The 18,535-nt window shown below is 33.8% G+C and overlaps 1 protein-coding gene and 1 pseudogene across 2 annotated transcripts in view; one reads left to right on the forward strand and one right to left on the reverse strand.

Annotated features, from left to right (window-relative positions):
• Positions 1-14,830, reverse strand: part of Lipi (lipase I) — a 40,626-nt gene extending 25,796 nt beyond the window's left edge. The window contains exons 1-5 of one of the 2 annotated variants that reach the window (XM_031364739.1): positions 14,675-14,830; positions 8,034-8,081; positions 5,014-5,399; positions 2,499-2,607; positions 484-585 (exon numbers count right to left, since the gene is read on the reverse strand). In XM_031364739.1, coding sequence (XP_031220599.1) covers positions 484-585; positions 2,499-2,607; positions 5,014-5,399; positions 8,034-8,081; positions 14,675-14,720 — 691 coding nt within the window. In that variant the 5' untranslated portion in view covers positions 14,721-14,830. The remainder of the gene's footprint in view (positions 1-483; positions 586-2,498; positions 2,608-5,013; positions 5,400-8,033; positions 8,082-14,674) is intronic. The other variant, XM_031364740.1, reaches the window with a different exon arrangement.
• Positions 10,869-11,199, forward strand: LOC116086503 (annotated as a pseudogene).
• Positions 14,831-18,535: the final 3,705 nt, after the last annotated feature.

Genomic DNA, 18,535 nt, shown 5'->3' on the forward strand with positions numbered 1-18,535 from the left:
TCTCTCTCTCTCTCTCTCTCTCTCTCTCTCACACACACACACACACACACAAACACACACACACACACTGGCTTATCTCATTCACTCAAAAGGGCCTTGGGGCAGTATCTATAATTCTTTAATTCATTTGTCCAACATTTTATAAATAATGCCATCAAAATCCCATTAGAGCACTTTATAAAGAAAATTAAAATCATTAGAGAAATGATCCCCTAATTATAGAAACTACTCCTTATCTGTGGTTTTAGTGCTGTGCTCAGTTCTTGTTGGTATGTATTTAGAGGTAGAAAATAAACATTAATCTAAATAACAGCATTGAACATGGCAAATAAGTATTATAAAATCAGTGACTGCCAACAGAATGAGGAATTAAACCCCAAATATTTTATCTACAACTCGTCCTCATCTTACAACCTCTTATTTGGTATCTACATTTCACATTTTGCTTTTAAACACAAACCTCATAGATACTTATCATTTTACCTTTGGAATCAGAGTGAATGACATCTACAAACTTTGCATCTGTGTAATCTAATCTACTATTTGATGGCTTTCCAGAAAATTTTGGTCCAGCTGGGTCAAGACCTGAAATGTAAAACATAAACTATCAATTGAGTTATATTTTACTCGATTGCTCTATTTTACACTTGCCTGATTTTCAATTATAAACATAAGCTCTTGCAATTTTAGTTTAAACCTGTCCCAACATATTTGAAGTTGAATTGAATTTGACAAATAACAAGTACTTTCATTATTTAAATATTTATCAGCATTCTTCAAAGGCATTCTGAACAGTGGAAAGATGTTTCAACCAAATACTGATAAGCTACTTTAGCAAATTTACCTACAAAGTAGACAAAGTAAGCTGTGTAACTTTATATTAATAGTAACCATGACCACTTGTATTGGAGGAAAAGCCTTAATAAACATCTTCTGGAACTCTATTTAATTCTTTGACTTACCAGCCTCATCCTATATTTGTCTATATGTAAAAAATGCTTCTTAGATATCAATACTATTCAGATAACAAAATTTCTATTTTCTTAATCTTCATATCTCCCAAGAGTTTCTTATACATCCTTAAGGATATATGATGCAAATTACATATAACATGAATGCCACCCTATAGAGTGAATTCTAAAATAAAATCTCAAGATTGTGACTTTCTGAAGCTAGCAAGGGGGTGGGAATAAAATTCAGTTCACTGAGGAAGAGACTGTTTTCCCAGACCCATGTGACAGAATGAAAAAAAAAACCTTGACTCCAGCAAGTTGTCCTTTAACCCAAATCAATATATAAATAAGTGTTATTGCTCACCTCACACTCTTCTATTGTCCCCATTTTATATAGCCTGCTTGACTGAGTGGCCCATCTATCTCTTTCTCTAAATTTTTCTGATGTAAGAAACCTGTGTCAGTAGAGAAATATATAAGCAAGTGCATGCATCTCTATGAGTGGTTTCACCTCTCCTTTCCCTCTTTTATGGAACTTTATTATGACAATATTATCCTTTATGAAGTTACCATAAATATACTATTGAAATGGATATGAATAATTGTTTAATAAACCTGACATAGACAAATGTTGGAAATTTATGTGGGCACCATGGGGTTGCTTCCCTTAACTATAGTTAGTTAAGTTTACCTTGTGAATCTGAGTGAACGTGAAAATAAGAAATTTTCGAACTTGAATAGCAACTCTTGAGTTGTCTAGTACTCAAATGAATGCTTGAAAATATGAAAACACCATAGTGCTTATGGATAGGAACTGCAAGGCTAAAATTTTTAGCTAATTTTAAACTGAGCAGAATGGACCTTGCCATGTAATCTTTGACATTTAGATAAAGCTACAAAACTCAATACTTGCTTTTCATGACCATTATAATTACTAAGAAAGTATTCAAATCTACAGTTACAAAGTAGTATTCAAATATAGTTTGTAACTGTGTCTGCTAGGTTTTAAATAGAATGGACTCTAATGGAAAATGTGCTAAAAAGGTAATTTTTCCCAGTTTTTAAAATCTATTTGGAACATTATACGTGACAGAAGTAGAACAAAATCTCTTATGAAGTCCTCTATTGAAGGAAACTGTGACAAGTTCCTGATGAGACAGAAACCGTTCCTTCTACAAGGGAGGATATGAAGCGTAACTCTGGCTTCATAGAATGAACTGGGTAGTGTTCCTTTTCTTCTGTTTCTATTTTGTGGAATAGGTTGAAGAGTATTGAAATTAGGTCTTCTTTGAATGTCTAATAGAATGCTGCTCTAAACCCATCTGGTCCTGGTTTTTGTTTGTTTGTTTTTTTGTTTTGTTTTGTTTTGTTTTGTTTTTTGGTTGTGAGACTTTTAATGATTGTTTCGATTTCTTTGGGGCTTATAGAACTGTTTAGATGGTTTATCTGATTTTGATTTAACTTTGGTACCTAGTATCTTTCTAGAAAATTGTTCATTTCTTTCAGATTAAAAGATAATTTTACAAAAGAATAAGATTGTTTTACCTGTAATTCTTCCAAGTTGACCACGAAATATCTTTCCTACAAAGCCACTAATATGAGCCCCTAAGCTAATGCCAATGAAATGAAAATTCTCAAGTGATGCCCCATGGATCTGTAAATGAAAAATTCAATATAATAACTTTAATTTTGGATAATCACATATAATGTACACTGACATTCTGAAATCCATTATTTATTTTGGCTTCATATATTTCTGGGACATAAGGAGGAGGACTTATCTGTGAAAATATATAGGTTTGTTTTGCTTGCATCACAAAATATCTGATCTTTATTCATTTCCAATAACACCATTAATTTAAAGTAAATTTAAATTTAATACAAATTTATAGTTTTAACTATCCATGTTATAGAGTGAGATATGTAAAATTAACAGTTAATTACTGAGAAATATATTAATCAAATAGTAATACAAGGCATAATTGTGTGCTTATTTTGTGCTACATATCTTAACATGTGTTTTATGCTTTATCTTTAATATTCATGTTTGCCATATGTTATTTTTATCCACCTTATTATTTAAAACTAATCCTATACTAAAATTATTAACTAAATAACATTCTGTTAAATATCCATTTTATTAAGAAAACAAAAGTTAAAGACATCTACAAAGATACATATAAAGGTGTATTTTAAGTCACTGAAGTCAAAATATTTGTGCCCTTGAAATTCTAAACCTTAATGTTTATGACTTCTACAGGAGTTTGGGCACAGAGAATGCGATGGATATAACAAAATTGGAGCATTCAAGAATGGGGCTAATGTCCTGACAGAGGAGACCTAAAAAAGCTCATTTGGGTCTTCCATGATGTGAGAATGCTAAGAAAAGATTCAAACTATGAGCCAGAAACTGGTCCTCACAAGAGCCAGACTCCACCAGGTCCTTGCCGAACTATGAGACAGGAATGCGTTTGTATATAAGGTCAGTTTAAAGTGTTTGTTATACAATGGCTTAAATGGACTAAGTAAGATCCAAGGCTGGAGCTGTTTGATTACAAAATATATGCCAGTTCTCTATCTTCTCTTCTGGGTATAACAAAACCCCTAGCAGAACTGGTAAAAGGATAAAAGTCACTCTTACTTTTGAAACACTAAGATGAAATATATGGATTTAAGGTGGGTCCCAGGACTACAGGTTAGATAGTTCAGCAAAACAATTGAAGGACAAGGTGTGGACATCTGGTTTACCTCAAGTAGTCAGCTTTGAGAGCTCTCTGGGTGTATGTTTTTGGGCAGATTCCCAGGGAGCTAATAGTGATGATCCAGATTACATAGTGATGTTAGAAGCTCATAAAATGATGGTCATTTTTCTCCACTATTGCAGAGCAAGGCAGAAATTTTCCCAGCATAAAAGCAAGAAATTCTGTTCTTCAAATACCTCAAACAATGTCCCAAAACAGGAAAGAGTAATCCAAACCACAAAGCTATGGCTACTTTTTTCCCAGCTCCTATGAATCCTTTGCAAGCAAAATGCTATGATTTTTTCCTAAAATTCCTTACTTAACTCACACATTCCACAATATGAGGTGCCCATTGTCTCAACTTGTGTCTTAGGTCCCAATGTTTTTAAAATTGGAGATTTAGGAAAATATAATAAATTATTTTATTTACTTGTTAATATGCATCATCTGTTGATTAAGCATATACACATTTGCATATATGTAGTAACATGGTTCTATATGACTTTAGCATTCATACAACATACAATAAAATTCACTATTTTTAATGTATAAACAAAGAAATTTGGCAAAGATGTGAAGTGGTTGTTCACAGTGACACTGATGAGACACAACAAGCTCGAGCGCTGTTCTCCTCCAGTCGGAATCCTGGTATAAATGCTTTGATGTTATGCCTATTCAACTTGGCATAAGTTTGGAAGTTCATTTCAACTAAAATCCAGACTTTAAAACCAAGAACACCCCAAGAAATTGAATATAACACCTATCTTTCACTGAAATACTGTCACCATCAATTTTCAGAAAAGACATGAACTACCATAAAGTGCTTACTATGCCATAAAGATTGGCATAGTAAATAATTATTCAAAAATAAAAGGCCTATAAGAAGCTTTGAGGAGACCTGACAAAAACTGAGAGCTATATTTAGGGATATCAGAGTAAACTACATCCTAGGCTCTTTTCCTCTCATATTTACCAACAACAAACATATTAGCCCGATCTTAGAAAAGATAAGTTAAAAAAAAGAAAAATATACAGACTACAGTAATGTCCACTCCCCATATTAAGGAATGAATTTAGTCCAAATTCAGAGTTTAAAAGAACTTTAAATGTTTAATATTTTAAAATAAAAGGTTTCTCATGTTTAAAAAATATGAAAATGAAATATGTAATTATTATTTAGAGTAGACAAAATATGGCTTAAAATTGCTATGCCTAAGTTAGAATTCCAACTGCTTATGGAAAAAGCATTAATTTCATGGTATCACATAACAAAGCATATATTGCATATCATGTGTCTACCTTAAATTTTTCCAACTTACCAAAAGATTTTCAATGTACTCTCTCAAAATCTCCGCAACCCTTCTGGTATTTCTAACCGCTCTACCATAAATGAAAGTCGTAGCGCCCAGGTTCCAGTCTACAACGATGAGATTCACATCTTCGTGTTTCAAAAAGGCCTTAGTAAACTTATGCAGCCACACTGGGGTGGAACCAAACGGCCTGTACCCATGGATGATCCAGACCGTTTTCTTCGATGGGTTGAAACGGGTGTTGAGTGAGTTATTAGACTCAAAGAGTGGTTCAGCACACTTGGCATTGCCCCTTGAGTACATCAGCAGATTTATCCTTATTTTGGGATAAAATAGATCCTTTAAGGAATTCATAGCATTTAACTTTGAGAATTCGAGACAAGTTCTATTATCCTCTGAAAAGAAAAAAATTGAGCCTGAGCATTAGTATAACTGCAGTTTTGTTGGTATAAGATTATACAACTAAATAGATTTCTGTTTCATTTGCACGTTAGCATGATTGACTGAGCAACGCTAATGTTAAAGCTCTCCATGGATCAGGCAAAAAGACTTCCTGAACTAGAAGTAATAAAAATAATAATGACAAATATGAACAAGTGCAATAGGTTCAAAGTCATAAACACTCTTTTAGAATAAAATAAAATAGCTCTGGCATAAATCTCAAGTGAGAAGGATGGCAGGAAAGGTAGATAACATTGTAAATTTTCACAAAAGCTTTAGTGCATTTACATATTAAAATATCTCGCCATTACCCATATTGACAGAAACAAAAATAATACAGTACCAGTTTGCTCATAAACTTAAAGTAGTATAAAATTCCTACTATGGCATATCATTCAAGCAGAAATAACTCAAGTTCAAAGTTAGCCTCAACAAATTAGCAAGACCATGAGAAGGCAAAGAAAAGGAGAGAAAAAGAAGACAGGTAAAGAGGCAAGAAATCGTTCCAATAAGATCTGTGAGTGTAGATATACAAAATAGACATAAACAAATGCTGAAAGAACAGAATGATAAAAAGTGTGGCCCGCGAGCCGTGAAGCTGGAGGAGCCAGGCAGGAGCAAAAGTGAGTCTGAGATGTATCCAAATCCTGAAAATCTTGTCCTAACATGGTAGGAGTTAGAAGGTTACCCTCCTTGTTCTGGGCCTGCATGCTCTGGTGCAAATGTTCTATAACCCCCACCTCTGCCAGCCTTGAGGTAGTCATGAAGCCTGGTGCCCAAATTACAGGTTTAACTTCCCCTCTACCTGCCTACAAAGCTATATGCAGCTAGCACCTGGAATTCTGTTTCGTGCAAATGAAGTATTCCCAGCACCTTTGTACCAACCAGTAACGTACAAAACCCCCACCCACTCCCCAAGGTTTATATAGCTCTTTGTACCCCCAATAAAAGAAAACTGTTTCATTGAAAATCTCTCTGAGAAGTTTTCTGCCCACACTGAACCAGGATCCTGGAAACCGATCCTGGATCAGTGTGGGCACCCTGCCCACAAAGCGAGCTTTGTTTCTTCCACTCTGAGCAGGTATGCAATTGTGCCTGGAGACTCCGAGGGCAAAAGCAAAACCAGGCCAGCAATAAAATATGATTTGGAAGCTTTATATATGTGTGTGCAGTGTATATATGTATTATATATATATTAAACACAATTATTATAGTTATTTTTATAATATTTGAATTCAAATAAGCAATTATATTAATACTGAAGATATTAAACACAAGTTTTTGTATAATGGCACAAAGTATAAAATACCTTTATCTACTATCATCTGTCTATCACCTATCTATCTATTCAGTTATTCATTTACCCATCTTAGAAGAATGAATGCCAGAAAGTAAAATAACTAAAAATGTTCAATAGCAGTGGCATTGTAGGCAGTAAAATAATGACTGCTTTATGTTTAGATTTTTATAATTTTCCAGAATTACAAATTACTGAATAAGTATGAGCATAAAATATTTTCATGAGAGCATTGCTTTGTGCTACATCTCAAGCATTAATTTAGTGATACTATTTTGGAAATAAAATTTGCAGTACTTGTCAAATATTTATAAAAGCATTAGTAAATATCTAACCAATCTAAATTTAAAAGTTGAAAATAAAAGGAAAATAAAAGACAAGAACTAACAAATATTATTTTAATATTGTCTATAATATCCAATACTTATTCTAACTTTGAAAGTACAGATGCATTATTGCTACACTTACTTAGAGGAAAGAAGTTAGTTATGGAGCTATAACAGTTGCACAATATTCCCAGGTTAACAATGGAGATGTAATTTAAAGAGCTTTGTAATAAGTACTAGAGAAAAGTGAGGAAGTAAGGAACAGATAAATTCATGGTGAATATCAACGTGCTATGCTCAACAAATTCTATGAGTCAAACACATCCACCTCATATGCCAGGTCTGGACAAGTGTGATAGTTAGATAATCCAAACTGCTTTGTTACAGCCCTTGATAGGCTTTGCCTGGTCTTAAAGGAGTACTGAGGGACTAAATAGCAAGATCTATCTGATACAGGTAATATAGAAACACCAACATCCAAATAGTCATCAGAAATATGTCCTATCACCAGCCATAGCATTAACTGCCAATTTTCTATAGTACTGTCATTTAGAAAAGAAGAAAACAATGTCATTTCAAAAGAAAGAGAAAGAAGCTATTGAGGCAAATTTTAGAAGTTATTAAAAAGACCAGGATCAGATCAAGAACAGGACAATTAAAACTCTGATTAAGGAAAATATACAGCTACATAAAAACATTCTAATTGTAAAATCATATAAAATATGAAATCTTTCTCTACAGGAATACATAGAAGAAGGCAGAGTTAAGATCATGAAGAGAGTGGAGATAGCACTGGAGACAAATAGCGAACTTTAAAACTTGTCCCTGTTCAGTGAGGAATGTCACTTGTTGGAAGAAGAGAGGAGGGCTGCTTCATCAGCTAAGGACATCTTTGGATGGCGTTGCTTGGAATTTCGACAAACTCTCCATAATGTAGAGAAAAAAAATCACTCAATTGGACTCACCAGGATTTTTAGGAACTTCATTGATTTTCGTTGGAAAATGTAAATACCCTAAAAATGTGAAGACAGAAATATTCTGGTTACAAACAGAGTAGTGGTAACTTCAAGTTTTCTCCTTTTGGAACAATTCATCCAAGAGACTAAAGTGTAGAGATGATATTTTCAATGGAAATATTTTAAACTTGAAAAAAATAATCTTTTATCTTTTCTAAAAGATATCACTCACAAATGATTCCATCACACTTATTGCTATGGTGCTGTGATGTTTGTGCACCTGTGCACATATGATACACACCGATGTACAAGTGTATACTCCTGTATGTATGCATGGGAAGACCAAATGGAAACAGCAGGTGTCTGCCTCTATCACTCTCAACTTGACTGCCTTTAGGCAGGATACCTGACTAACCCAAAAGCTACTGATTTTGAGTGGGGGTTGCAGCAAACTTTATTGATGGTATTCAAGAGATTGGGTAAGGCTTCCTAGGTCCCTCCTGTTTTGGGCATGTCATATCCAATGTAATTATGATATCACCACAGATGATTCAGCCTGCAATAAGCCTATACTAGACTGGGCCCACTGACAGTCAAAGAGGATCATACCATTCTCTACTGAATGATGCTTGGATATGGCAGACATATTCTTCAGTTCTATACACACTGATGAGCTCACCAGGCTCTCTGGGATAGCTACAAACATATAATCAAAGAGAAATAAGTGACTTGTACTTTAATGACATAGGATTGTTACTAAAATAGCATTAGCAAGAATATTAATACACAGCTGTAGGTATACCTGAAAATCACATATTTAAAAACTATGCATGCTGGGCAGTGGTGGCACATGCCTTTAATCCCAGCACTTGAGAGGCAGAGGCAGGCAGATTTCTGAGTTTGAGGCCAGCATGGCCTACAGAGTGAGCTCCAGGACAGCCAGGACTACATAGAGAAACCCTGTCTTGAAAACAAAACAAAACAAAACAAAAACTATGCATGAATGTGTGAGCACATAAGGGCTGTGCATGTAAATGGCAAAAAAATTAAAGACATTTAATAGAAGTCTGGTATAATGGCCAAGAATCCCAAGAAATAATACCCAATATCATTGGCTATCCAAAATATGTTACTTAGTACCAAAACAATATGCCATTATACACACATTAAAATGCTTTAAAAAAATCTGTAAGACTAGAAGGGAAAGTATTACAATCTGTAAGCCTAGCAGAGAAAGTATTATTGAGGACATAAAGGTACTATGGAAGAAATTGAAAAAATAATATGGTACTTTTGAAACAGGTTGATAAATTCTTATGGTGAAAATATGTACCTTATTGAACAATAACAAGCTATATCTAGATGTTAACCATTGACAACTAAGAACGTATCCCCACAGAAGCATGTACAAGTTCATACAGCATGCTTTGCAAAAATGTCTCACTCTTGATGGGATCTACATGTCAACCAGGGAACATGTAAATAGTTGTGTTCTTACAGTTTGTATAATTTATTTCCCTAGCAATAAATAATAATAATATACTATTACTGCATAGACCAACTTGGTTAATTATAAGGATCTGTCAAGTAAAAGATACAGAGAAGTTTAGAAAAATGAGAAACAATCATTTATGTGAAATTCTAGAAGAGGGATATTTAATCTAGAAAATCAGAGAATTCCAGGCCTGAGTGATACATAATCAGAAGTAGGAAAGAAATTAACTGCAAAGAGTATGTAACAATTGGGGAATAGGAAATCTTTTACATCCTATTTGATATGATTTTGTGTATCTTGTAAAATATGGTACATATAATTTTCAACATGTTTCAATGTTCAGTTAAATCTGTACATTTCACTGCATTTAAGTATACTTTGATAAAGTAAATTGTCAAAGGTTACTGGATAGTAATGATCTAAGAATTTGCAAAGAATATAAATATAAAGCTGTATGTGTGCATGCATACACTGAGTCTCAATACATGCAAACACTCCTAGTCTCAGGGTTTATTCAATCCCAATCTCCTAAATGCTAGAATTACAGGTATATACCACTATGTTAGCTTCAAGTCATCTTAAAACTCTAATATAGCTAACCCTAGTATCAAACATAAACCTACTTGCACACACATGAGCTACATAAAATGTAGATCTTTCATTACTCAGCCAACAACCTAAAATCAAAGTTGTTAGATAATCTGATCACAAAAAGTACCATAAAACAAGACCCAAAAAAACATGGCTTGTATATGCTCATCCCAGGGAATGGTGATATTAGAAGGTGTGGCTCTGTTGGAGTAGGTGTGACCTTGTTGGAGTAGGTGTGGCCTTGTTGGCCTTGTCACTGTGGGTGTGGGGTTTTAAGACCCTCATCCTAGCTGCTTGGAAGCAAGTCTTCTGCAAGCAGACTTTAGATGAAGATGTAGAACTCTTAGCTCTGCCTTCACTATGCCATCCTGGATGCTGCCATGTTCCCACCTTGATGATAATGGACTGAACCTCTGAACATGTAAGCCAGCCCCAATTAAATGTCATCCTTATAAGAGTTGCCTTGGTCATGGTGTCTGTTCACAGCAATAACACCCTAACAAAGACAAATACTATCTCACATTTGAAAACAGAAGTGTGGTCTTTAAAATGATGAAACCCTAGTAGTAATATCCTATTAAAGGATAAAGTCATCTGCCACAGTATGAATTGTTTTTAACAGTCATGAGTATGAGTCATTATTTTTTATAGTGTGTGACATTTAGTTCTAGCTTAAAAATATTAGGATAGGGTCTTCCTCTTTCTGCCATCTTGGCGCTGGTGAAGGCCTGCTGGGAACAGAACTTCTAAAAGCAAGTATGTCTGGAAGGCTGTAGTGCAAGGCCATTTTTGCTGGCTACAAGCGAGGTCTCCGGAACCAAAGAGAGCACACTGCTCTTCTTAAAATTAAAGGCGTTTATGCCCGAGATGAAACTGAGTTCTACTTAGGCAAGAGATGTAATAGATGTGCTTATGTGTATAAATACAGTGACTCCTGGAGGCAAACCAAACAAAACCAAAGTGACCTGTGGAAAAGTTACTCGGGCCTATGGAAACAGTGGTATGGTTCGGGCCAAATTCAAAAGCAACCTTCTTGCAAAAACCATTGGACACAGAATCCGTGTGATACTGCACCCATCCTGGATTTAAACTAATGGAGAGTAAATTAATAAAAGTAGATTTGTGCTCTTGTAAAAAAAAAAAATTAGGATAGAAACTGAAAAATTAAGTACATTTTGGATAACTGGCATAAGAACTGACATTGCCTTATATAAACAATGGAAACTATGAACTATAATGTTTAAAAAGCCAGAAGCAAATAAATATTTTTTATTTAATATTTCTATAAATTGCATTTATGTTTTTAACTTCTCCATTATTTTCTTTTCAAAGCTTTTTTTCTACACTAACTGATTTGGGGGATTTTGGTTTTGAATGTTACAGGGGAGGGGATTTGTTGTTTGTTGCTTTCGGTGACGTTTGTTCATTTGACTAGACAACCATAAAGGTTCTTTATCCCAGAACAGTTTGAAGGTTCAACTGGTCTATACCTAGGAAGAGACCTCATGCTGAGCTTGTGACCCAAGCAGATACTTCAGGAGTGAGTAACAGGCTAAGGGGCTTTATTCTTTCAGGAGCGCAAGTTAAAAGGAACACATCTGGTAAAAACTTCTAGAGTACTTGGATTGAGTGACAGGAGATCATAAATTAGTTTAAGTTAGTTTAAGGGGGTGTTGGTGACTAAAGTTCATTGGCTCTTTTATAAACAGAAGACTGAGCAGGAAAGGAAGGACACAGAGGAATCATTATAGAAAGACTGGGGAAAAGAGAGGAGATAAAAATATATAGTCACATAAAATAAATACTGAAAGGCAAAAGGATTCTACATAAGAATAGAAAAGATTTTATTAAACACTAACATTAACTTTGGTCCAAATGTATATACATATGTATTTGTATATATATAACTCTACTACAATTCATTTATGTGTACAGTTCAATTCTAAGTTATGATTTTAGAACTGCGAGGAGGAGAAACTTATGCAAAAGACAAATGAATGTCGAAGTGACAATAGTGAGGACTTAAAAATAATTCTTGTGTTACACATCACAAAATCAAACCCACGAAACTGAACACTTATGATACATAAAAAGAAGTAATGGAGTATGATGATTCAATACATCTATATTGTGTAAAGATCAAAGGAGAAGTCATATATAATCCTCTCATTTACAACTTATGGTATCCATTGGTGATGACAACCTAGCAAGTCTTTCGTGCTATCTGGTCATGCACAGTACATTTTTGGTTCAGTAATATCGACATAAAATGCAACAGATAAAACAATTCATTCTTCTTATTTTGTTGTGCTGGTTTATCTTTTGAAGACCCTCTCCACCCTCATCTTTTATCCCTTGATGCTTCATGTAACCATCACTCCATTCTTATCCTCTTCAAGACAAATTTTGCTTGAGTATTTCACTTAGCTGGATATTTTTCTCACCACTAAATTGAAGGAGATAACAGAAATGGTCTCTATCTACTACTAGTAGGACCTTTGACTTCAGTCTCATTCTTACACTTGGCAACTGCTGAGAACAGATCATCTATCTTGTGCCATTCAAAGATGCAGAAGCTAAAAGATGCAGGATGCTGAGAGCTGCCAAGGAAAGCAACTGAACAATGTATACATCCTAGAAATAACCAAGTTCTCTTCCTCTGATAGCCCCACAAACTCTACTTGTTCTAAATAGTCTGCAGGAAAAAAACGTTTTTTTCATTTAAACCGAATCCCTATCTGAACTATATAGCTTAGGGCAAGGTCTATAATTTTAGAAAAAAATGACCTTAATTCTCTATATTTCAAGGTTCTCACCTCTGAGATGAAAATGGAGAGCTAAATTAACCTGTCTTAAACATGTCTATCAGAGGAGTAGAACATAGGAATGGACAAAACATTTCATGAAAGTCAATTGTGATCAGTAGCCTAAGAATAACTTTCATATTTTTAAATGAGTGAAAAAATAGAAATGTCAATATTTTGTGATATTAGAAAATTAAAACTAATCTAATAGTATTCTTGAATAAAGCTTTGTGAACAGGCCCACAATGCTCTGTTTTCACTGAATCTAAAACTGCATTCACTGTCACATAGCAGAGCTAAAAAACACACAATATTGATTCAGAAAATTTCAACTCTTTATTATCTAGCCCTTTACAGAAATATTTTTCCTCTTCCTGACTCAAGAATAACAGCAACAACAAAACTGAAACTTTAACAGTTAGCAACTACAATAAGAATATATTTGCATGTAATTTAAATAAACATGTCAATAAATATCTTTATACAATCTGTTCCACTATCTTTCTGCTTGCCTTGTATTCTTTAAATACTTTTTTAATATTTTACTAATTTTATTTTAATTTGATATTTTATTGTAGTCACCATCAGAAATGAGCTAAACTTTCAACAGAAATAAAAATCATTTACCAACTATAACTCCTTTTTCCTGTTGAAAACTTAGAAAACTGGCTAATCCTAGTCAAAATCCTAACCAAAATCTCTGAAGGTCTGTACGAGAAGTGTGCGAACTCTGCTATCAAAATAAACATGAACTATCATATCAGGGAAGTAAGTCTAGTAGAGATCAAGATTCTCTAGCTTTTCAGTCAAGATGCTAATACCACATATCACAAACTTAAAATACCTTTTTAAAAAAAATCTCAATGAGTAAAATGTACAATATAAACTATTGCCTAGATTATCTATTTAAATATGAACTTCAAACACTTCCAAACTAGGAGTATTTCAAATAGTCACCTGAAAATAAAAGGAAAACATTAATTTCTACTTGGTATAGTATGTTTTTTCGAGTGCACAGTCACAAATTTATAAAAGACATATAAGACATCAAAAAATAACCATTCACAAAATCCCACCAGAGAGCTATTCATCCTGATTTGTGAATTTCCTACTGTTTTCATTTGCATAAATTAGAATGGCTTGTTCAACCATAACCAAGAACTCATTCTCCTTCACACTAGAACAAGAAGTTCCCTCATAAATTAGAAAATCACTTTACTAACATTAGTATACTTTATTACCATTATCAACCAGCAGAAGAATTTCAGTTCTTGTTTACTACCATTAGACACTTTGGGAAACATAGGAAAAAGAGAGAAGTCCTCCTGCATTGATATTTGGTTTGCTTTGCAACTAATCAATTACCTACTCAATAATTTCCTTCAAATGTCAGGCTTTTCAGACAAATGAAATGGAAGCAAGTTATATAGTAAGTCATAATTTTCAGACACTGAACACCTTACTCCTTAATTACTCTTTATCTTGAATGTTTCTTCTTATTTCATTTGCATATTTTTGCAGCTATTAATCTTCTGACAAATAAATATATCCTAAAGTTTCTATTTAACACACACACACACACACACATACACACACACACATGTATATGTGAGTACAAACATACCTTCATAATAGCAATCTTGTCTGGTGTAAATACCATAATCATAGAAAAATTTTATACTATCATGGCATAAGATAATACAAACCATATTAAGTATTTTACAGGCATTTTAATGACAAGTTATTAATAAATGTCTTACCAAATCTTGTCCAGCATATCAAGCACAGAAAAATGTATATTCTCATTTGGAATCAGAAACTGTAAAAGAAACACTGAGATTCACCAGGAATTTCTGTAATTCATTAAGTTCTTGTGTGATAGGATTGTCTCCGTCCAGCAAGCTTTCCTGTAAAAATGACTCTTGCTCCTCCCCTAGCTGGAAAAGAAGAAGTCTGTCATCATCCACTGGCGTGTGTTAAGAGAGAGTGTCTAAGCCAAAGACTCTATAATAACTCACAAATGTTCAGCTACCCAAATAGCATTTAAGGGAATGAGAAACCTAACTGTAGACGTCTTCATTCTTTAACCTCAGAATTTTAGAAGTGGCATAGGAGAATGTTTATGGAAAGCACAGGGGGTAAAAAATAGGTTACTAGAAATCCCAGAAATGGAAAGAGTCGGGGTAAGCTGTGTTTTATGATCATTTTGATTATAAACTGAGTTCTTTGCAGACCTAAAATAAATAACAAAATCCACATCCATGAAGCTGCCTAGGTTTTTATGCATATGTCATTATACATCCAAAACACAGTGGCTATTTTGGATCTCTCAGACACTGAGCCAGCAACCAGACAGCATAGACTAACTGGTACAGGGCCCCCAACACATATACAGCAGAGTACTGCCTGGTCTAGCTTCAGTGAGAGAAGATGCACCTAACCCTCCAGAGACTTGAGGCCCCAGGGAGAAGGGAGGCCATGGGATGTAGGTGGGACATCCTCTTGGAGACAGGGTAGGAGGAATGGAATGAGGAAGTGTCTTCAGAAGGCAGACCTGGAGGAGGATAATGTCTGGATTTGAAAGAAAGATTAAAGATAATTTTTAAAGAGTTTATGTCCTAGCTCGTCTCCTGGAGAAAAAATTTGAAAAGAAAAAATATGTTTACTTTTAATATAAAAACCATTTAAAAGCATTACTAGTTTTCTCTTTAATGTTTAGTTAGTTTTTCTTCTATTTTCTCTCCCAGCAAGAATGTTGACAAAGCAAGAAAAAAATCAATAACTGTTCATACATAGAGCACAAGTTCAAAATAAAACTTGTTTTTAGAAAATGTGTATCTTGGAAATATTTCAATAATACAGTAAATCTGGATTGTTTTATTTACAACATAGGTCAGTAGACACTAATCTGAAGTCTGGAGAGATGGTTTAGAAACCCCCAGACATGAGATACTTATTTTGAAATCAGGACACGTAACTGCTGATAAACACTCACTAACTTGAAGCGTTCAAGTTTTATTGAGGCTGTGTTTTTAAGAACTTAAACTAATGCAGACACCTCCACCACACTAAACTGTTAATAGCTGTAAATTTCAAAATGAAAAGTGTATAACCTTATTATTTGAGAAGGGAGAAACACAGTGTAAAACATGTAAAATGTGGTTTTAATGAGATGATACTTAATAGACTAGGAGGAAAAACCTTCCAAAAGACATAATTTACTTTTTCTCTGTATTTTGGTTTTATGGTATTTTTATAGTCATCATTCTGACCTGCTCATGTGAATGTGGGGTTTTAGTCAATAGAGTGTTTAGCAGAGTTTCTAAACATAAAATGGCATTCCTTCATTATCATATATTTTACTTGCTTTCAACATGAGAATATTTGGTTATTAATGTCTAGTAGAATATCAGTGGAAGATAATTATAATGTAAAACATATTAATGGTTTTTGTATTCTGTGTGCTTATTTTATTCTTACTCAGAAATATAGTATGAGAGTAAGTATCACATAGATACATGTACAAAGTAAATAGAGTCACAAAGGAAATTATGTTGGTGATGAACAAACACTGTAAGGATGGTGGGATTCTGTTCATCCGCCCTGTTTCTGAGCAATTGGACACTAATTGTAAGAGCTAAGCAATATTTATTTGCTAGGTCAATTTTTAGAATGAATTTTGGGATGAACTTTAATTTAATTCATATCAATTCTGGTAAAAATATGTAAAGAAGTCAGAGGATTGTAGCTCTGCTAGTAGAATGTGTACATAGGCTGTTTCAGACTCTAGATTAGATTTCTAATGCCACATAAATGAGTTGTAAACCTTGCCATCAGGAGAAGATGAGATCAGAAGACTTTCAAGATCAACCATGGCTACATTGCAAGTTTGAGACCAGACAGTGACAAGATTTCAAAAATGTTAACCTCTTAGTCAGCAATTAGACCTCCAAAGGACATTGTTACAGAACTGCAAGCTCCTTCCATGCCATAATAAAATCCAAATGCAAAATAAAAAAAAATGAGAACAAAAGAATTCATCTCAACATCATTATCATCACCTCAAATGGAAAATAGAAATTCTAACAGTACAGAATTTCTCTAATTGTGTATACTGTGAAGGTTAATAATGCATACATATCATAATTTGTATTGATAAAAAAACATCCATTACCAAGCTCTTCCATTCATTTATTCATTCATATGTTAAATTCACTTATACAACTTTTACTAAGCACCTCCTGAGATCTATAGACATCGTTTTGGGGATACACCTTAGAGATGCTCATTTCTCCAGAGATACAATTTCAACAGGTATTTATCATATTGTCAGAAATGTGTCAGGGTCTGCGTTGAATGCTTATATTTAATTATGCATCTCTAGTTCAAAATAAAGAGGGCTTGAAAACTATAACTGAAGAATTATGTTACTACCTGTGTGGAGCAGCTAGCAATTCTAGACAATTTCTAGAGGAAATCCCAGCAGAATACACTTTCTCGGATGAGCTACTGAAGTGAAATTAGAAATCTGCTTATCTATCTATATAACTAGCAGTCTGTTTGTCAACTCTAGGTTTGTATATACACACAAAACCATATTGATACACATGTATATTTCAAACTTTGCTGTGTTCCCATAAGGAGAAGTATAAACCATTCTGATAACAGCCTAATTCTTTATGGAATATTGCACATGCTCCCATTAAAACTTTATATGTGACTAATGGGCTAGTAAACACTGAAAGCAAAAACACTTCTTTTTTGCATTTCTGAGAGCCATGCATTCACTAGAATTAGAAAATACAGTGCACTTAAATAAAAATAGTTATCTGTTGAGATCAAATGCTAAGTAAATATTCAAACACATGAGATGAGTTTCAAAATGATGAATAAGAAATCTAAAAAATAAAGACCATAAATGTATATAAAGCAAAATGGTGTAACAGTGTTCAGGCACTCAGACAGTTCACAAATACCTACAAAGAATAGAATACATTTCATATAATAATATAATAAAACCTTTAATTATGTGGAAACAGTTTTATAATATGTGCAGTCATAGGTATGCACTGAATATGTATATATGTTACAGAGAAAAAAATGGTGTGGATTAGATTTTTGAAATAAATAAGAACACATGTGTAAGAGATGTACACAGAATAGAAAGCTTCAAGTGTCTATTCACTTGAACAACATGTATGTGCTATGTAACATGTACTTACTTCTTTTACTTCTTACTACACTGCATTTATTTGGATGATGAAGCCAAGAGGGACAATATTCAGAGACTTGAGAAGTAATAACGAAAGGTAACCAAAAGTAACTGCTAAAGCTACTGACACCTGCATGACCTTGGTAAACATGTCTCTCCCACTCTCATATTTCTTTATTGGCCTTTGTTCCCAAGACTAAAAACAATTCTCCACTTCCTAAAACTGATTCAAAAATAAATATTGGATAAAATAGCTCTATTTGCTCTCATCTGTTTCTTAAAAAAAAGAAAGAAAATACTCTGAATAGCACAATCAAGCTATCTGCCCAATTCACACAAGTATGTCAGAGTTAAAAGAAAAATGAGGTTTTCCTAAAATGTACATTTTATTAAAATATTCTCACACAGT

This window comes from Mastomys coucha, unplaced genomic scaffold (assembly GCF_008632895.1).
Source record: "Mastomys coucha isolate ucsf_1 unplaced genomic scaffold, UCSF_Mcou_1 pScaffold12, whole genome shotgun sequence".
In the NCBI taxonomy this organism is placed as follows: Eukaryota; Metazoa; Chordata; class Mammalia; order Rodentia; family Muridae; genus Mastomys; species Mastomys coucha.